Consider the following 22500-nt stretch of genomic DNA (forward strand, 5'->3'; position numbering starts at 1 on the left):
GCCGTAGTCAAGTGACTTAAAACAAGTAAAAGATAAGGTGAAAAGCTGTCCAGTTGTGACCAACACGACTTTATTTTATTTATTTATTTATTGTACCTATCTTTATTTCTACCATCATCCCGGTACATTGGCGGAGGTAAAGAATACGTACACCACTCGTTTTCGGCGTAACAAAACCCCTAAACCTTAACCCTAAACCCTAACCCTAAACCTAAACACCGGGTGTATGCATTCTTTACTTTCGCCCATTGTTTTAGGGGGCGAATTGGCAAAGTTGTCAGAGGACAAGACAAAATGCTTTGCTGTATTATATATCCACTTCACTGCGTTCAGAGTTCAAATCCCACCAAGGCCAACTTTGCCTATCATCTTTTCGGAGGTTTGATAGAATAAGTTTACAGTTCTAGGATTGTGGAATTATCACCAAGTGATACATTAGTGTTTGTTCTGGTGGACCTTTGCGTCCACAGTTCTTCGAGTGATGGGGACCAACGAAAGGAAATTCTCTGCGCTAAACAAGACCCCTTTCGAGCGCCTAGCAAGCGGGGCAGTTCCTCTCAAAATTCAAGGTTGATGTTAGGGGTTTTTCCTCTTTCTTGTTTTTTTAAGGGTCTGTTAGATATTCACCGCCTCCCCCATCTCCAGCGTTCTCTGTTGTTCTCGATACGAAGTAACAGGCTAAATCCTTTCCCGTATAATCCCTGGATAGGTTTAATCTGTTATCCGGTTTAACACCACCACCTGGTCTTTTGGGTGCTGTTTGTGGAGTGCCCTTTGTAATATGTGTGTATGTGTGTGCGTGTGTGTGTGTGTGCATACATGTATGCATTCATGCATGTATGTATATATAAAGACATACGTATGTATACACACGTATGTGTGTATATATGTGTTCGTGCGTGTATGTATGTATGTATATATATATGTATATATATATATATGTGTGTGTGTATACATACATACATACATACATACATACATACATACATACATACATACACACACCATATATACAGGGTGAAATCGCGTGGCTTAGTGGTTAGGGTGTCGCCATCATGATCGTAAAATTGTTGTTTCGATTCCTGGACCGGGCGACGCGTTGTGTTCTTGAGCAAAACACTTCATTTCACGTTGCTCCAGTCCACTCAGCTGGCAAAAATGAGTAACGCTGCGATCGACTGGCGTCCCCGTCCAGCTGCGGAACACATACGCCATTAAAACCGGGAAACCGGGCCCATGAGCCTGCATAGGCTTTAAAAGGGCGCATTTATATATATATATATATATATATATATATATATAGCAATAAGAAAATGGAGAGGGTCAGAGGTGGTATTCATCAACTTTTAGACATTATATTGTCTTTTTTTTTAAAAAAAACAATTATAACAATATACATACATGTATAACATATTATGCTTTACATATTGGTGTCGGCATCCTTTTGCCTCAGGAGACAATGGAGTTGCGCATAAACTAATCCAGTCTGGTTTTTACATTTCATGTCCTCTCCAGTTTTGCGCAGGTCTGGGCTAGATGTAAGAAAATCCTGGGTAGCCCAATCGTCAGGATTCCTCTCTCGACCTTGCTGACGTAGTCCAAAAGTTTGGCACCAGCTTGGTTGCAGGAGCTGCCGGAAGAGTGTCGACTCGAACACTAAACCGCCTACGGGACTCCACTTCGGATTTCTTTGAAGGTTGTCTCCTTTCCGTAACCCTGGATAGGGGCCCATACCTGGTACTGTCAGCCGGAGCCAGCTGAGCCCGGGAGTCATGTCAGGCAGGGTCGTCACTCCCTGAAGTAGTAAGAAAATCGCTACCCACTACATATTTTAATCGTCTGATAAAACTTTTTTAGTCGGTAGATATTTATTTTATTTTTATTTTTACCTTTACTTATTTTATATTTGTCTATCAGGCTTTTTAGTAGTTTTTAAATTTTTACCTTCTGTGATTTTATGTGTATGCTGTGACAATAGCTTAGGGTCCCTCAAACCCTAATACCAACCAAGAGTATTTCTGTGTCCCCACACTTTGATGGATTGTCCTCACCTATGCTAGTTAACTCCGGATCAGAATAGACCTGGGAACAATAGTGGTTAAGAGTGGGGGTTCCTTGCTCCTCAAAACCCTGGAACTCCCGAATGAGAGCGACATTACCGAATGCAGTTTAAAGCCATACCCATGACAAATATAGATCGTTGCTATTAAGCAAAAGTGTCGTAAATGCAAAACATTGCTTTCTCAGAAAATGAAAAAAATAGTGCCACCATTCGATTTCTTTTTACATTAGCAACAGTTTCAGTTTAACAATAATACTTTGTTCGGCGTGTAAGGACCGTGCGATGCGAGGTGACGAGAATAGCTCTTTAGTACATCACGCGGGCGATACAAATTGGTGACCCCGACGTGATCTGAGTTATACACGGCAGTTGGCGCAATCGAGTAAGAGACAAATTGCGCCAATACCAACCAATCAGAGTAGGGGACACAACGGGGTCCAAATAGTGGCCAAAGGCTAGCTGTTACCTACTACGTTCGAATGCACGTATATATAATAATGGGAGAGAGGAATTTCACCCGCGTCTACGCTACAGGTGCATAAGATCGTAACTCCATGCATGTATGATATTTTCAGTCAGAAATATTTCTGCAAAACTGTCGTATGTGGGACTTAATACACTTTTGAAAAATGCTAAACCGTTGTACTTACACTTTGGCGGTTTTCATCTGAAGCCGCTGGAGATACGATGATAGTTTGACCAAAAGAACCGGCTATTGCAAACAAAATTAAATATTGGGAGAAACGCATCTAACACCTGTGGACATATCTACAAAGTCAGAAAACAGCACAGCTCCCATGACTTCAGGAAACATTTTTTCACGCTGAGAGTTGCTGAAGCATGGAACAAACTGCCGGCATCAGTTGTTAGTTGTCGGAGCACTGCATCCTTCAAAACTTCCATGCTTTCTGAGATTCGCCAACACTACACCTGATTTTCTCCCCTCCATACACACACAGGCATGTATCTGACTCATACATTGTTCGCTTTCCAGACATTTTTACATTACTGCATGTACTTTATATGCACTTTCTGACAAGTTGTGGTGCACCTGAGCACTGTATACAATAATTTCATTATTATATTATTATTATATAATAGCAACGAGATACATATGTGCACACCCATACTCAAACACACACATAAACACAAACACATATACACATCCACACATAAGTGCACACGCAAACACACAAATACACACGCATCCACATACACACATACATACAAACACAAACAACCACACATACACACACACACGCACACACACATGCAGTGAATACTACTCTCGGTAGTTCAAGTCCTGCTAAAACCGACTTGCCTTTCATTTTAAATGAACCAGTTGAGTCAAGTCCTAAATGAGGAATCGATATTAATGGCTTTGCTTTCCAGTTTCCAATAAATCATTATTACTTTGATATTTCGGCCAAGGGAGTCTCTACAGGGCAACTCTACAGGCTAAAAAAATAGGCGCAGGAGTGGCTGTGTGGTAAGTAGCTTGCTTACCAGCCACATGGTTCCGGGTTCAGTCCCACTGCGTGGCATCTTGGGCAAGTGTCTTCTACTATAGCCTCAGGCCGACCAATGCCTTATGAGTGGATTTGGTAGACGGAAACTGAAAAAAGCCCGTCGTATATATGTATATATGTGTATGTGTGTGTGTTTGTGTGTCTGTGTTTGTCCCCCTAGCATTGCTTGACAACCGATGCTGGTGTGTTTACATCCCCGTCACTTAGCGGTTCGGCAAAAGAGACCGATAGAGTAAGTACTAGGCTTACAAAGAATGAGTCCCGGGGTCGATTTGCTCGACAAAAGGCGGTGCTCCAGCATGGTAGCAGTCAAATGACTGAAACAAGTAAAAGAGAGTAAAAGAGAGTTGTCAAGTCGCATTCTGTTGTCTTAAGAAGTTTAAACAACACATTGGATAACGAAATCTTCAATGTCCTTAAAAATACAGGAAGGTCATGGCTAGAATGTCTTTGACCGAAAATCTGATGGATCGGGGGTGATCAGGAATTAAGCAACACGAAAAAAGTCATAGCTAGTATTGATCACTGCCAATGCCGTCATAAGGCGTGGGCACACGGAACAGTTGTCTCCGGGGCCTCACGGATCCAGGGGTCCGATTCTAATCTGTGTATGCTGTGGCTTGCCGCCAGTAAAAAATACTGTAGGTCCCGGCCCGTTGCAGTGATTGCACCCCCGGGTGGGGTGGGGGGCTACAATATTGTTTAGACTGCCCTGCGTCATTTGCTCAGCATGAGAAATCCATCTCCCCGTTGTCATCGTCGTCGCCATCCTCCTCCTCTTTCTCATCATCATCATCATCATCGTTATCGTCGACGTCGTCATCATCATCACCGTCGTCATCATCATCATCATCAATATATGATGGCCATTAGTCGGTGTTGTGAAGCGAGTGACATGGAAGGAAGATTCGTGCTTAACCTATATATGTTGTTTATGTTGGAGACCTCCATGCATTGGGTTGCCGAGGTTTGGGGGGTTTGGAGGGGGGACAATAATGTTGTTAACACACACACACACACACACACACACACACACACACACATATATATATATATATATATATTGAACCTGACGAGTCGTCCATGAAGCTTAACGCTTTATGGATGCGAAGCCATTGGTCACTTTAGGACTGGACATATATTTAGCTGCATGTAGATGACAACCACCGCCATCATCATCATCATCATCATCATCATCATCATCATCAACATCATCATAACCATCATCATCATCATCATCATCATAACCATCATCATCATCATCATCATCATCATCATCATCATCATCATCATCATCATAACCATCATCATCATCATAATCATCATAATCATCATCATCATCATCATACTCTTTTGTTTCTTTCAGTCATTTAACTGCGGCCGTGCTGGAGCACTGCCTTCAGTCGAACAAATCGACCCCACAACTTATTCTGTGTAAGCCTAGTACTTATTCTGTCGGTCGCTTTTGCTGAACTGGTAAGTTACGGCGACGTAAACACACCAACGTCGGTTGTCAAGCGGTGATGGTGGGAGCAAACACAGACACACAAATACATATATACATATATATATATATGTGTGTGTGTGTAAGAAAGTTTTCTGTATGTACATGGAAACTTTCCTGTACATACCTGTGTATGTATGTGTGTGTGTTTGTGTGTGTGTGTATGCACAACGGGCTTCTTTCAGTTTCCGTCTACCAAATCCACTGACAAGGCTTTGGTCGGCCCGAGGCAATAGTAGAAGACACTTGCCCCAGGTGCCACGCTGTGGGACTGATTGGGAAGCAAACTTCTTACCGTCCCACGTGCGCCTTCATTATTCATTCATTCGTTCATTCTTTCATTCCTGACTCAGTCTACCTAACAACATCATTCACTTTTTAATTTGATAAATATTTGACTGCTATTTCTAGCTGGTCGAGTGACCACGCACAAACTCCCTGTTGTAAGCCACTTGCTATTTTTTATTTATATTCAGCTGGGTTGGCGTCAGTGGAAGGGTCAGCTGCCGTGTTTTACTTGTATGTCCAGGTGAAATGAAGGGATTTGCTGTGAATTGAGGTCGGTCCGGGTTATCATAGAACCCCCTCAGATAATCTGGTCACCAAAAGCTCCCCTTTTATTCCCTTTATCTCTTTCTCGCTTTCTTTCTCTCTACTTCCCTTCTTTTTTCTTCCTCGTCTGTTTCCCCCCCCCACCAACCATCCATCACCACAAGTCGCCGTCACCTCAACCACCATCATCACTGCCACCACCACCACCACCACCACCACCACCAACGTCACCGTCACCATCAAAGCCATCATCACCATCACCACCACCGTTCATCACCGCCACCACCACCACCACCACCACCAACGTCACCGTCACCGTCACCATCAAAGCCATCACCGCCACCACCACCACCAACATCACCATCACTATCACCACCATTCATCACCACCACCGCCAATACCACTAACACCGCCATCATCACCACCATCACCACCATTCATCACCGCCACCACCACCACCACCACCACCAACCAACCATCACCACAAGTCGCCGTCACCTCAACCACCATCATCACCACCACCACCACCACCAACATCACCGTCACCATCAAAGCCACCATCACCATCATTCATCACCGCCACCGCCAATACCACTAACACCGCCATCATCAACACCATTCCCACTACCACCACCGCCGTCCGTCATAACCACCACCATCCACACTACCACCACCACCACCACAAGGTAAACTACCGACTGAACCTACTTTTTTTCTCTGACGTTCATTAAACAATAACTTGATTAGCTTTTTTTCTTTTTACGTTTTTTTTTTCATTGTTCTTTTTTTATTTTGATAATGACACTGACCTTATTTCAGTTTTTCTTTCTGACAGATGTTACCTTATGTCAATATATGACCATCACGACAACCACCGCCGCCGCCATTACCATCATCATCATCACCATCATCATCATCATCATCATCATCATCATCATCATCATCATCATTATCATCATACCCATCATCTGCTGGAACTGTTCCTATCAGAACACTATCACTCTTTTCCCTGGTCACCATTACCATGGACACCACCACCAAACTATCCACAACGATTGGTATCATCATCATCGTCGTCGTCGTCGCCTCATCATCATCATCATCATCATCATCATCATCATCATCATCGTCGCCTTCATCATCATCATCATCATTGTCGCCTTCATCATCATCATCATCGTCGCCTTCATCATCATCATCATCGTCGCCTTCATCATCATCATCATCATCGTCATCATCGCCTTCATCATTATCACGTCTGCACCTATTCTTCTGTTTTTTTCTTTTTGTCATCCTTCCTTTTAGTTCTACATCTCTTCATCTCATATCCAGATGCGCACACACGCGCCTTCTTCAGTTCCACTACCGTAACAGAATGCTATACCAACCAAAGTTCCCATAACGATATAAATACAGGGGTCTCTTTCTGTCAGAAATGCAAATCAAGACATTCGCAACAACCATAGCAAAAATTTGTATCAATCAATTTAATAGATATTTGCTTCCATCGCTGCCGCCACCCACCTTTCTCTCTCTCTCTCTCTCTCTCTCTCTCTCTCTCTTCTCTCTCTCTCTCTCTCTCTCTCTCTTAAAAATTGTTTATTTAATGTTTAGAAATATTATGAATGTAAACATAGGTACCTTGTGCAAGTGTCTACTAATACAGCCCCGAGCCGGCTAAAGCTTTGTGAGTCGATTTGGTAAACGGAAACTGAAAGAAGCTTGTTTATATATATATGTGTGTGTGTGTGTGTGTGTGGTGTATGTGTGTGTATGTGTGTATGTATATATATATATAATATATATATATATATATATATATATATATATATTTGAGGGAATATTAATCCTAACTTACAGGGAAAAACTTCAATTTAGAAATACTAAATCAAATTTCACACAATATAATATATATATAAAAAATTAGAAAAAAGCCCACCTTTTATCAATTCAAAATGAACAATTAAATTACACCATCTAGAAAACTACATATAATAGAAATATTAATATTAAAATAACAATAAAATACCAATGATTAAGTAAATTGCAAAGAAATAATAAAAACGTATATAATTGGTAGAATAACAATTATATACGTTTTTCTCCTTACACAGTATAGCATAAAATATTTATTATAATGTGATAATTATTTAACTATAAAAATATTTAAAATTTGTCAAGCACAGAATTAATTAAAAGCATTAATTTATATTTGTGAATCAGTGTTTGTTTAGTCAGATATTTTGTATAATATTGAATGTCAATTGTGAGTCTGTTAACTCTGGTTTCTCCTCACCCCGAGCGGATAAATCTTTCGCCTTTTACTAAAGATTTCCGTGGGGAGGAACATTTTAATGAGTCTATAGACTTATTTTTGAAAGCCTCATCTAACCATGAGGCGATAATTAAATTAACATCAGATTAATTAATATTGGGTCAATTACGACCTCCTAACCATCATTTTACCTCGGGTTCAGTCGCTCAGCGTGTATTCTATAGTAACCCCAGGCTGATCAAAGCTGTATGTCCTTGTCCCACCACTACTTAACAACCAATGTTGGTTTGTTTACACCCCGTAACTTAGCGGTTCGGCCAAGGAACTGACATACTTATTTTGAAAGCCTCATCTAACCATGAGGCTATAATTAAATTAATATCAGATCTCCTAAAACGAACTGTCATCAATTATGGAAGAGGTTGCAAGTAACGAAAATTAATTGGTAGAATAACAATTATATACGTTCTTATTATTTTTTTGCAATTTACTTAATCATTGGTATTTTATTGTTATCTTAATATTTCTATTATATATAATTTTCTAGATAGTGTAATTTAATTGTTCATTTTGAATTGATAAAATGTGTTTTTTTTCTAATTTTATATATATATATATGTGTCTGTGTGCTAAGCCACTGATTTTATTATAAACAATAATATCCTCATATAGATCTGTGTGGTAAGTAGCTTGCTTACCAACCACATGGTTCCGGGTTCAGTCCCACTGCGTGGCATCTTGAGCAAGTGTCTTCTACTATAGCCTCGGGCCAACCAAAGCCTTGTGAGTGGATTTGGTAGACGGAAACTGAAAGAAGCCCGTCGTATATATGTATGTATATATATATGTGTGTGTGTCTGTCTTTGTCGCCCTAGCATTGCTTGACAACCGATGCTGGTGTGTTTACGTCCCCGTAACTTAGCGGTTCGTCAAAAGAGACCGACAGAATAAGTACTGGGCTTACAAAAAGAATAAGTCCCAGGGTCGAGTTGCTCGATTAAAGGTGGTGCTCCAGCATGGCCGCAGTCAAATGACTGAAACAAGTAAAAGAGTATATATGTGTGTGTGTGCTAAGCCACTGATTTTATTATAAACAATAATATCCTCATATAGATGTGTGTGTGTGTATATATATATATATATATATATACACACATCTATATGAGGATATTATTGTTTATAATAAAATCAGTGGCTTAGCACACACACACACATATATATATATATATATATATATATATATAGCACACACACACACACATATATATATATCGTATATCCGAAAAAGCACAGAGCAGTAATGTAATTATATGTAGTTACGTCTGTATCTGGTCATAGAGTGACCAATGGTTTCACATCCATAAAGACCCCATGAACGGCTCGTCAGACTCTAAAGCCGAAGACAAATGGGAGGCGGGAATCTGTTACGGTCAGGTAGATATGGCCGGTCTATGAGATTCACCCCCCCCCCCAACCGGCAACTGCACTTCTGTTTTCATGTCTTATTAGAACACCTTCGGTTTCCACTAATTTACCCTTAATTTTTGTTACCTGCAACCTCTTCCATAATTGATGACAGGTCGTTTTAGGAGGGAGATCTGATATTAATTTAATTATTGCCTCATGGTTAGATGAGGCTTTCAAAATAAGTCTATCGGTTCCTTGGCCGAACTACTACGTTACGGGGTGTAAACAAACCAACATTGGTTGTAAAGTAGTGGTGGGACAGCACATGCAGCTTTGATCAGCCTGGGGTCGTCACAATAGATGACACGCTGTGCGACTGAACCCGAGCTAAAATGATGGTTAGGAGGTTGCAATTAACCCAATATTAATTAGTCTGATATTAATTTAATTATCGCCTCATGGTTAGATGAGGCTTTCAAAAATAAGTCTATAGACTCATTAAAATGTTCCTCCCCACGGAAATCTTTAGTAAAAGGCGAAAGATTTATCCGCTTTGGGTGAGGAGAAACCAGAGTTAACTGACATAGATTTTGACTTTCAATATCATACAAAATGTCTGAATAGCTAACACTGATTCACAAATATAAATTAATGCTTTTAATTAATTCTGTGCTTGACAAATTTTAAATCCTTTTATATTTAAATAATTATCACATTATAATAAATATTTTATACTATATCTTGTAAGGAGATATTTAGATTTTAATTAAATAAAACTAAATATATTTATATCTATCAGTGATGTTTATAATCAACCTTCACCTTGACCGCTGCTGATTTTCCTCCCTTCTAAAACCACATATCTTTAAGTAGAGGCGCAATGGCTTAACGTTTAGGGAAGCGGACACGCGGTAGTACGATCGCGGTTTCGATTCCCAGACCGGATATTGTGTTTAGTGATCGAAAACAGCTAGAGACTCCGGCAGGTGGTGGGGGGTGAACCCTGCTGTACTCTTTCACCACAACTTTCTCTCACTCTTTCTTCCTGTTTCTGTTGTACTTGTATTTCAAAGGGGCCGGCCTTGTCACACTCTGTATCACGCTGAATCTCCTCGAGGACTACGCTAAGGGTTACACGTGCCCGTGGAGTGCACGTTAACTTCACGAGCAGGCTGTTCCGTTGATTGGATCGACTGGAACCCTCGTCGTCGTAACCGACGGACTGTCACGAAGCTTTCTGTAAACAAAAGGAACGAATTCATAAGTGTGTAAGACTGTATGTGGTCGCTCCACATGCTAGAAATAGCAGCCAAATTTCCCTCAACTTGTACAGGCACATTTATTTGTGTGTGTATTAACCCCCGACCCATAACCGTTTGACAACCGGTGTCGGTGTGTTTACGTCCCTGAAACGTAGCGGTTCGGCAAAACAGACCGATAGAATAAGTACTAGGCTTTAAGAAGTCCCGGGGTTGATTTGTTCGACAAAAAAACCTTCGAGGTGGTGCTCCAGCATGGCCGCAATCAAATGAAATAATAAAAGAATAACAGAATAAGTACTAGTCTTAATAATTAAACACTGAGGTCGATTTGCTCGTTAAAGCATTGAAGGCAGCGCTCCAGCATGGCCGCTGTCTAACGACGGAAACTACTATCAGGTAAAAGATATGGAACCCTGTTGCTAATAGCTTCCATTGTAGTTGTGATAATGGATTTGGTGAACAATAGCGTCGTTGGTTACTGAGGGAGATAATCATTGTATTGTGTATTGTGGCGATAACCACATGGAACGGTGATGTAAATCGAAGGGGACGGATCAAACATTAAAAGGGTATTTTGTGTTTCGAAGCACCGTTTTATCGCGGGTATTTTTTAATCTTTCGCCGAAAAACCATCAAACAGCCAGTACTGCTTGAAAACAGTGGTCCCGGTGCGCGCACTCGCTTAGTTGCGCATCCGCGCTAGCTAGTCGTGACTAGTCGATCCTACAACGACTACCTAGCAAAGTAAATAAAACACAAAGTAAGAGTCGACTAGTCATGACAAGCTGACGGAGATGCGCGAGTGCGCTCACCGGGACCACTGTTCTCTAGTAGTACCCAAACAGCCAGATATGCACACACACATACATATATATACGTGTGTATATGTATGTTTGTGTGTGTGTGTAAGAGAACCGACAAAGTATGTACCTAACCTGAAACCTACTTATTACGCGGATGCGCGTAATAAGCCTTCGCTAAGAGTTTTTCACGAACCGAATAACACTCCTTTTATGAATATAATCGAAGACCACACACTTCGATCAAACCTAGGACTAACTATACGGTTGCAAAGCGAACTTAATTCCACAGTCATTGCCTGGCCGCAGTTGTTGTTTAGCTCTGATCGAGCAGATCTTTTTTAAAAAGACTCCGCCGGTTACGACGACGAGGGTCCCAGCTGATACGATCAACGGAACAGCTTGCTCGTGAAATTAACGTGCAAATGGCTGAGCATTCCACAGACACGTGTACCCTTAACGTAGTTCTCGGGGATAATCAGCGTGACACAGAGAGTGACAAGGCTGACCCTTTGAAATACAAGTACAACTCATTTTTGCCAGCTGAGTGGACTGGAGCAACGTGAAATAAAGTGTCTTGCTCAAGGACACAACGCGTCGCCGGGAATCGAACTCACAACCTTACGATCATGAGCCGAATGCCCTAACCACTAAGCCACGCACCCTCACCGAGCAGATCTAATGACGAAAGGCATCGTATAAATTTGTGTATCAGCAACCACAATAATTTTAGAAGAGTGCGCTTTCACTGCTATTTCTAGCGATTAGAGTGACCTCATAAACGCCCTTATAGTCAGACACCGATCACACTAGGTTTGCGATCTTCCTCCGAAGATACAGTGTGGATTCGTTCAACAGTCTCAAAGTACTATCGATATTTATTATAGCCATAACATTATGAGTTCGAATCCTGTCAGTAGAACTCGGTAAAATAAATACCACCCGAGGACGAAGAAGAACCGATTTAATCAGTTCTGTCTGATGATATACCTCATCTTACATTTGAATTTACGAATCGTGATTAAATTTTTCTCTCAATTTAAACATGTTTTTCTACTTGTGTGTCGAATCCGATCGACGGCGTTCTAGACACGACCATCGCATCTTTTTCGATACGGTTGGGTATGAACTGGCCGTTATTTCTAGCAGAAAGAGTGACCACGTACGAGAATTATATCATTTTAATTTGTCTGTTAAGTGAGTTGGGGGTTTGTGATAGAGTGCCGGGGCAGATCTTAGGGTTAAATCTAATTTTTATTTTAAATTGTTTACGTTTTTGGTATTTAAAATTCTGATGGAAGAATATATCAACTTTTTTCTTGGCGATCCTTCGGTATAAGTACCGTAAGTGGCTTTGTTTACATTTCTGAAGATAACAGAAACCCTTTTCTCCCACCCCTAACCCTAGCCCCCCATATATAGAAAAAAAAAACACTTTCTTGATATGTATCCGGTACCTATACCGAAGTTACGCCCAACCTTTTTCTTTTACTTCACTTGTTTCAGTCACTGGGAGACTGTGGTCATGCTGGGGCACCGACTTACCCAATATTTCTTTTAAAGCCTGGTTCGAATTCTATCAGTGCCTTGGCCGAACTGCTAAGTTACGGGGTGTAAACAAACAAACATTGGTTGTAAAGTAGTGGTGGGACAGGCACATAAAGCTTTGTTCAGCCTGGGGTTTACAATAGAAGACACGCTGTGGGACTGAACCCGAGGTTAAATGATGGTTATGAGGTAACAATTAACCCAATATTAATTAGTCTGATGTTAATTTAATTTAGATGAGGCTTTCAAAAATAAGTTTATCAGTGCCTTGGCCGAACTGCTACGTTACGGGGTGTAAACAAACCAACAATGGTTGAAATGTAGTGGTTAGGGACAAGCACAAACAGCTTTGTTCAGCCTAGGGTCACAATAGAAGACACGCTGTGGGACGGAACCCAAAGTGTAATGGTAAGGCGGCCGCAATTAACCCAATATTAATTAGTCTGATGTTAATTTAATTATCGCCTCATGGTTAGATGAGGCTTTCAAAAATAAGTCTATAGACTCATTAAAATGTTCCTCCCCACGGAAATCTTTAGTAAAAGGCGAAAGATTTATCCGCTCGGGGTGAGGAGAAACCAGAGTTAACTGACACACATTTTGACATTCAATGTTATACAAAATGTCTAACTAAACAAACACTGATTCACAAATATAAATTAATGCTTTTAATTAATTCTCTGCTTGACAAATTATAAATATTTTTATAATTAAATAATTATCACATTATAATAAATATTTTCTATTATATTTTATAAGGAGTTATTTAAATTTTAATTAAATAAAACTAAATTTATTTATATCTATCAGTGATGTTTATAAGCGACCTTCACCTTGATAACGATTGCTGATTTTCCTCCCTTCTAAAACCACATGTTTAACAAAAGAAACGAATTGATGGCTATGTGCGGCTTGTACGTAGTCGCTTTGTATGCTAGAAATAGCAGCCAAATCTCCCTCAAATCCTACAGGCAGTCTTTTAAAAACGATTACGGACACACTGGATAACGTAGATTTATATAATCTGTTAGAAAAAGAAAAAAAAATACGAGATAGTCACGCCTGGAATGCCTTCTGCTCAGTGTTCTACTTGATCAGGGCTCGCCGGGAATTAAAAATGAAGACAACTTTTTACAGTAGTTAGCGTCACTATCCATGAAATATAACGACCGTTGCTGTTTAGCCACGGACCGATATTGATTGAATAAATGTATGAGCAAAATTCTTTCAGCCATAACAATCGGGTTTTATTTATTTATTCATTTGCTTGTATTCTTTGTACTTACATAATGCTCTGTTCTTTTTAACCCTAATTGGTCGAGTTTAGCTTAAAACAAACTGGCTGCTATTTCTAGCAGATCGAGCTACCATATAAAGGCTCTCACAACTGGTCGCGAAAAGCAGTAGTTTCGTTTCATACCCAGGTGTATGATGAAAGAAGTTCGTGAGATATGTGCGTGCGCGCGTGTGCACCCGTGGCGGGTGGGGTTCTATGTGTTACGTAAGGCGGCGAGCTGGCAGAAACGTTAGCCGTATTTCGTCTGCCGTTACGTTCTGGGTTCAAATTCCGCCGAGGTCGACTTTGCCTTTCATCCTTTCGGGGTAGATAAATTAAGTACCAGTTACGAACTATGGTCGATGTAATTGACTTAATTCGTTTGTCTGTCCTTGTTTGTCCCCTCTGTGTTTAGCCCCTTGTGGGTAGTAAAGAAATAGGTATTTCGTCTGCTGCTACGTTCTGGGTTCAAATTCTGCCGCGACGTTGGGAGTTCAAATTCCGCCGAGGTCGACCTTGCCTTTCATCCTTTCGGGGTAGATAAATTAAGTACCAGTTACGCACTGGGGTCGATGTAATCGACTTAATCCGTTTGTCTCCTCTATGTGGGCAATAAAGAAATAAGAAACGTTAGCACACTGGCAGAAACGTTAGCCGTATTTCGTCTGCCGTTACGTTCTGGGTTCAAATTCCGCCGAGGTCGACTTTGCCTTTCATCCTTTCGGAGTTGATAAATTAAGTACCAGTTACGAACTGGGGTCGATGTAATCGACTTAATACCCATGTCTGTCCTTGTTTGTCCCCTCTGTGTTTAGCCCCTTGTGGGTAGTAAAGTAATAGGTATTTCGTCTGCCGCGACGTTGTGAGTTCAAATTCCGCCGAGGTCGACTTTGCCTTTCATCCTTTCTGGGTAGATAAATTAAGTACCAGTTATGCACTGGGACCGATATAATTGACTTAATCCCTTTGTCTGTCCTTGTCTGTTCCCTCTATGTTTAGCTCCTTGTGGGCAATAAAGAAATAAGAATTGTTACCGCGCCGGTCAAAATCCTTAGCGGCATTTGCAGCCGTCTTTACGCTTGGGGTTCAAATTCCGCCGAGGTCGACTTCGTCTTTCATCCTTTCGATGAAGGTGAAGAATACGCACACCCGGTATTTAGGGTTAGGGTTGTGGTTACGCCGAAAACGGGTGGCGTGTGTATTCTTTACCTCCACCGTCGAACACTGGAGAGTCGTCGATGTAATCGACTTACCCCATCCTCCGAAATTGCTGGCCTTGTATGAATGTGTTTGCATCGTTGTATGAAAGTACGTGTGTATGCATACATGTGTGTGTGTGTGTGTGTAAGATTCAATGTATGGGTGTATGTCATGCAGTGAGCTGGCAGAATCGTTACCGCGCCGGTCATAATGCTTAGCGACATTTCGTTCGTGTTTACGTTCTGAGTTCAAATTTCGCCGAGGTCGATTTGCCTTTCATCCCTTCAGGGGTAATTGTTCAGTTTACGTTCGTGGAAAAAATAAGTAAAGGGATAGTGACATAATTAAATACACCAAAGTATGTTGTCTGATATTTTACTCTTGTCACCCCCTCGACGTTGTCTGTCATTTACAACTGATTTCGGCAGAAGTAAAGATCATGGACTGTACCCACCTCTGCGATTTTTTTCCCCTTTTTTCTATTTTACAGGAACACACTATATCGAGGGCGGAGATTCCGAATCTACAAAAAAAAATCTGCATTTCAAAATTTTAATCCCCCCCCCCCTCCAAAATTTCTTAAATTTTCACTTTTTAAAAAAAAAATTATCTTTTTGGCTAAATACGTAGAAAAATACAAAGATTCCGAGAAATTGTATTCACCTCAATAGACGTCATTGATTGGTTGAAATTGCCGAAATTAAACGACAAATAGCTTACAAACTACAGAATTTTCTCAAGAAATCCAAGAGAGAAAGATGTTTTATGTAACACATTCTACCAGTATACGACAGGCTTCTTTCAGTTTCCGTCTACCAAATCCACTCACAAGGCTTTGGTCGGCCCGAGGCTATAGTAGAAGACACTTGCCCAAGGTGCCACGCAGTGGGACTGAACCCGGAACCATGTGGTTGGTAAACAAGCTACTTACCACACAGCCACTCCTGCACCTTTATATAAGGTGTTTATTTATTTATTTTTTTTTTTTTTCAGAATCATAATCTCAGTATTTTTTTAAGATTTAAAAAATCTAAAAGATTTTTTAAAAAAGCGAAAATTTAAGAAATGTAAGTGGGGGGAAATGAAGTGGGGGTGTTAAATCTTGAAATGCAGATTTATATATATATATATATATATATATATATCACCGTGACCGACCAGACTAACAGATGTTGCTACACATCGCTGGTCACAATGCGCTTCGCATTGTTTTAGCCTTCAAATGATGCCAACAGAAGAAAGAGTGAGAGAAAGTTGTGGCGAAAGATGATCGCCACCACCCCCTGCCGGAGCCTCGTGGAGCTTTAGGTGTTTTCGCTCAATAAACACTCACAACGCCCGGTCTGGGAATCGAAACTGCGAGTCCGCCTCCCTAACCACTGGGCCATTGCGCCACCACACACACACACACATATATATATGTGGCGTTAGGAAGGGCATCCAGCCGTAGAAACACTGCCAAATCTGACTGGGCCTGATGAAGCCTTCCGGCTTCCCAGACCCCAGTTAAACCGTCCAACCCATGCTAGCATGGAAAATGGACGCTAAATGATGATGATGATGATGATGATGATATATATCCGATATCTTTTTCCTTGGTTCGGTTGTTAGACTGCCGTCATGCTGGGGCACTGCCTTGAAAATTTTAGTCGAATGGAGTGACCTTGTAATTATTCTATTATTCTAACAAGCATGAAATGATGAAGGTGGTGATGGTGGCGGTGGCAGCGGTGGTGGTGGTGAGAAGGACAACAACGATGATCACGATGATGATGATGATGGTGGTGATGATGACGATGGTGGTGATGATGACGATGGTGGTGACGATGATGATGGTGGTGATGATGACGATGGTGGTGCTGGTGGTGCTGGTGCTGGTGCTGATGACGATGACAATGATGATGATGACGATCACAGCAATAATACACACACACACACACACACACGTGCATGCAATATGGTCAAATGAGTATGATATTCCCAATGATATTCCCAATGAGCTGAGTTCAATCTCAGTAAGTAGCATCAATTTTTTTTTTCAAAGACAATTGCCTGTAATATGAGGTGACATTTGGCTGTTGTTTCCAGCAAGTCGATCTACTATGTAGAAGATTCTTCATCTGGCTCATTTCCATTCACCCTGCTCTTCCACCATTCATATATTGCTAACCTAGTATTGTTCTGGGGTGGGAGCAGTGTTTGATCCACTCCATCCTTGCCACCCCCTTACAAACATCACTCTTACATCAGATCAAAAAGTATTCATTTTTATTAATATTATTTTTCCTTTATTTTCATTACAGAACAAGTTCATGGACATCAAATCCAAAAAGCCAAAGATTATTCCAGAAGGATTATCTGAAGGATTCTATTTCCTTTTTGAAAATCGTCAGCTTTCATTTATAAATCCCACAATATTTCAAAAAGTTGCTTTAGAGAATGTCTTGAAGTGAAAGCAAAAGAAAAAATATAAAAAAAAAGGAAAAGAATTTTTGAAAATATAAATCTGTAGATTTTTATTTTAAATTTATGTAAACAGTGACAAACAAGATAAAGCACCTTCTTCCAAAATGTTGCCTGACTACCAAGCCCTGTCGTGGGTCGTCCTTTGCCCAATAGCCATAGTGACAAATTGCTTTGGTGCCATTATCATTAGTCATTATAGAAGCTCCTACATCGGAACAGATTTGGTTCTAATTACACTCCTGTTGGCAATGGCAGCCAACGCTGGTATCTTGCTCCTGGTCCCTGCCGTTTATGTCATGCTAAACATGACTTGGAGTACAGGGCTGTGCTTCTTTTACATTTGGATTTTCGGCTTCCTTCGTGCGGTCGGTCTCATCGGACTGTTTGTCCTCAGCTTCCACTGGTCCCATGTTTCAAAACTAACACCTTTGAATCGCATACAGATGCCCAGCTTTCCAATCAAGAGCTCTCTTCTGGTCACAGTGCTCATTTCCATAATAGTCGGCATCTTACCATTGGTTCGCATACTGATGCGGCCCGACCCCTTTGATATAAACCTTCCCTGTATGTTCCTCACCTATGATGCCGATCCAGCTCTGGCCATTTTCATCATCATTTTGACTCTGGTGGTTTTCTTTGCAATTATCATCTGCCTCATTGACTCCGGTCTTCTCCTGCACAGCTACAAGTCCATGTTCCTACTCAAATATAAATCCGGCGGCTTCTACGACACTGAACGAGCTCGTGCCACGTGGAGCCGAACTGGCATCATCAGTGACACGTATTCGGAGATCAACAACACTTTCGATTTATGGAGGGTTGTACTACTTCAGTTTCTTCTGTCCACTTTAATCAACCACATTCCATATTTGGTAAGTTTATTTCTTGTTTTAATTTGTGTGTGTGTGTGTGCGTGCACGTGCGCATGTGTGTGTGTGTGTAATAATCATCGCTTTTTTCATGCAGGCATACGTACATACATACATACGTAAAAATTAAACATACATATTCTTTTATTCTTTTATTTGTTTCAGTCATTTGACTGTGCCCATTCTGGAGCACCACTTTGAAGGATTGCTTTTAGTCAAACAAATCAACCCTAAGACTTATTTCTTTAGGCCTAGTACTTGTTCTGTTGGTGTCTTTGACCAAACTGCCAAGCTACAGGGATGCAAACCCACCAACACTGGTTGTCAAGTAGTCGTGGGGTCACAAACAGATACAAAGACAAATGCACACAGATGTATATGTGTATATATATATATATATATATATATATATATATATATAAATTTAGCAATTAAGGACAACTACTTAATAAGGAAAACTTAACAAGAAATTGTCAGGTAGATAGCGTAAAAACCTCATAAGAGAAAAAATTTCGAAAATAATTATTTCTTATTGAACATTTAATTTATATATAGAGGGCATTATACATACATGCCAGAAGGCATTATACATACATGCCAAACGCTAAGAGGGACAATTAGTCATTTCTACCAAAAATATTACTAATCCCACCGAATGCAATTTTTCAAAGTAAGACATTTAAAAATATAGACCTGTATCACAGTATTTCATACTTACGTATCATCAGCAGGCCTGAATGTATATATATATATATAGACAGGCTTCTTCAGTTTCCATCTACTAAATCCACTTACCCGAAGCTACTGTAGAAGACACTTGCCCAAGGTGCCATGCAGGGGGACTGAACCTGGAACCATGTGGTTGAGAAGCAAGCTTCTTACCGCACAGCCTTTCTCATGCCTACTATACAAACATACATACATGCATGAAGAGAAATTGTGCACAGTTGTGGAAATTAGCTGCCCAGTGGACACTAACGTAAAGCTGAAGATCAGTGGAAAAGAGAACACCTATACTGAACTATTGAGAAATCTACAGTTTACTCTATCCAGATTACAAATTCAGTTTTATACCTATAATTATTGGGGCCTTGGGATATGTAACACACTGTCTAAATACCAATCTTGAGAAAATAGGCTTCTCAAAACCAGAAAGGAGAAGGCTATTTCGAGGACTACAAATCCAATCCATCACTGGAATTGTAAAAATCTGTAAAACTTTCCACAAGTTAATCATTTAAATATATATGAGCATGTCTAGATATGTAGCTATATGCATGTGAATACATATATAAAACATACAAATCTGCACATACATTCATATAAACAAAAGTACCCTGTTGTTGATGTTGAAATTCCAATGAAGCAGCCTTGGATCTAGTTAGAAACTGGCCCTTTCTCTATTGATAAGAAATCTTGTAATAAACTCAATAATGACATACATACATATATTCATATACAAAGACAATATATATATATAACTATATATACATATATATAACAATATTTTACAATTACGAGTGTAATTATAATTAGGGTTCAGCAAAAGTTTGCTTTACCACATACCAAAGTTTAGAAATAGCAGCCAAAGACCCTTAGTTATTTCTTCTACTATATGAAGAGACACACGGACAAAACAAAATGCTCAAAAAATGGTCCTTTTTCATGCCGAATTCTATTTGGTGGAATTATTAATTACTATTTAATTAATTAATTTTACCCTTAATTATTATTGATTATATATATACATATATATATATATGCACATATTATACACACACAAACAATATATATATATAATATATATATATATATATATATATATATATACATATATATATGCACATATATACACACACACACATATATATATATATATACATATATATATACATACATATATATATACATATACATACACACATATAAATATGCATACTTTATATACATCTATATATGTATATATATATGTATGTATATATATGTATATATATATATATATATATATATATATATATATATATTGCCATTTTGGTGTATTGGACCACTGAACTTTTTTTTCATTCTCTCTCTGTTTATTTTGTCTTATTCTTTTTCTGCTGATGAGCATAGGCTCAAAACATAAAAGACTTTTTCGTTTTTCCCGAGCATCAAACTAATACACTTGTTTGTGGTTCACACACATGTCTTTGTCTTTTGTTTTTCTATAAATTTCAAGTATATATATATGATCATCATCATCATCATCATCGTTTAGCGTCCGCTTTCCATGCTAGCATGGGTTGGACGGTTCAACTGGGGTCTGGAAAGCCAGGAGGCTGCACCAGGCCCAGCCTGATCTGGCAATGTTTCTACGGCTGGATGCCCTTCCTAACGTCAACCACTCCGTGAGTGTAGTGGGTGCTTTTTACATTCCACTGGCACAGGTGCCAGGTGAGGCTGGCAACGGCCATGTTTGGATGGTTCTCTTACGTGTCCCCAGCACTGGTATCACAGCTACAATTTCCATTGATGTTGATCGATTTCGATTTTGATTCTGATTTCTCACTTGCCTGAATCAAAATCAAAATCGAAATATATATATATATATATATATATATATACAAGATAAGAAAATGGAGAAATACATCTAAATCAAATATCAATTACCAGATAATACTCAATCACATACTTTATTAAACCACCACATAAGAGATTGTAGGGTTAAATATAAAAAGCAGAACAAATCAGTATACAAAGAGGAATGTACATAAAAGAGTAATGTTGTATAATAAGTAGAATATATATAAAAGAGAATATAAATACAAGTAAATATAAATATAAGTATAAATTGGATCTTACAGCTGTTTCGGCCATGTCGATAATTATGTCTCATTTTACCAATATTAGCCCTTTATGGTTGGTCAATATATAGATATAAATGAGACATTAACAAAAATATCACAAGGCCTCTTCGGAGATTATGTAATATAACTCAGTCTACATATATACCCACATGGGTGTGGGTGCGTACCCACAATACAACATATATATATATATATATATATATACATATGAGTGCATATACTCACACTCATATACATTTACATAATGATATAAATAAATAATATAAATTAGTAAACATATATATGTGTTCCACACTCAATTATCTGGTAATTGATATTTGATTTAGATGTATTTCTCCATTTTCTTATCTTGTATTAGTAATTTGTGGTAAATCATTTTACCTTTGCCCATATCAGTAAATGAATTGATTGCATTGCAATCATTAACATTTATGTATTAACTTTGTTGGGTACTTCACTAGCAGTATATTGGATATACGTTATCCCATAGAGGGTTGCATTTACAACCCCTATCTCAATTTGTATATATATATATATATTTATATATATATATAATTTCAACAATGGTCCCTTTACATACTGAATACTTGGTGAAATTGATTAATAATTAATTAATTTTACCCTCAATTGTTGAAATTATAATTCATTTCTCTCTGTTTAATGCTTCGGTTTTCACCGATAAAACATAGTGTTTGCCAATTTTAACCCATGCTGGTGGAAAGGGGAGAGCAGAAATTCTTCGCTTGCATATTTTGAATTTGTTAGCACTGTTATTTCGAGCAGATTTCCGGAGGTGATAAGAAGCCAAAAGGGTATGCTCCCACTTTCAGTGTTCCCAAATCCGAATCAAGGAGTTCTGAGCTGACGAAAGAAATGTCGATTTGACTAATCTAGAAACGTACGT

The 22500-nt window shown here is 39.4% G+C and overlaps 1 protein-coding gene, 1 long non-coding RNA gene and 3 other non-coding genes across 5 annotated transcripts in view; 2 read left to right on the top strand and 3 right to left on the bottom strand.

Moving 5' to 3' along the window:
- The window catches only part of LOC118767883, a 29903-nt gene extending 17964 nt beyond the window's left edge, over positions 1 to 11939 (bottom strand). The window contains exon 1 of the long non-coding RNA XR_005003788.1: positions 11901 to 11939. This is a non-coding gene — a long non-coding RNA (uncharacterized LOC118767883). The remainder of the gene's footprint in view (positions 1 to 11900) is intronic.
- Positions 1 to 22500, top strand: part of LOC118767882 — a 74835-nt gene that overhangs the window by 1146 nt on the left and 51189 nt on the right. The window contains exon 2 of the mRNA XM_036513223.1: positions 17719 to 18753. Coding sequence (XP_036369116.1) covers positions 17986 to 18753 — 768 coding nt within the window. The 5' untranslated portion in view covers positions 17719 to 17985. The remainder of the gene's footprint in view (positions 1 to 17718; positions 18754 to 22500) is intronic.
- On the top strand, positions 7924 to 8048 carry LOC115224606. Its single transcript, XR_003882883.1, has one exon. It is a non-coding gene; the product is annotated as a U5 spliceosomal RNA (small nuclear RNA).
- Positions 9782 to 9906, bottom strand: LOC115224603. The gene has a single exon (XR_003882880.1). It is a non-coding gene; the product is annotated as a U5 spliceosomal RNA (small nuclear RNA).
- Positions 13402 to 13526, bottom strand: LOC115224607. Its single transcript, XR_003882884.1, has one exon. It is a non-coding gene; the product is annotated as a U5 spliceosomal RNA (small nuclear RNA).

This window comes from Octopus sinensis, linkage group LG25 (genome assembly GCF_006345805.1).
Source record: "Octopus sinensis linkage group LG25, ASM634580v1, whole genome shotgun sequence".
Taxonomy (NCBI): domain Eukaryota; kingdom Metazoa; phylum Mollusca; class Cephalopoda; order Octopoda; family Octopodidae; genus Octopus; species Octopus sinensis.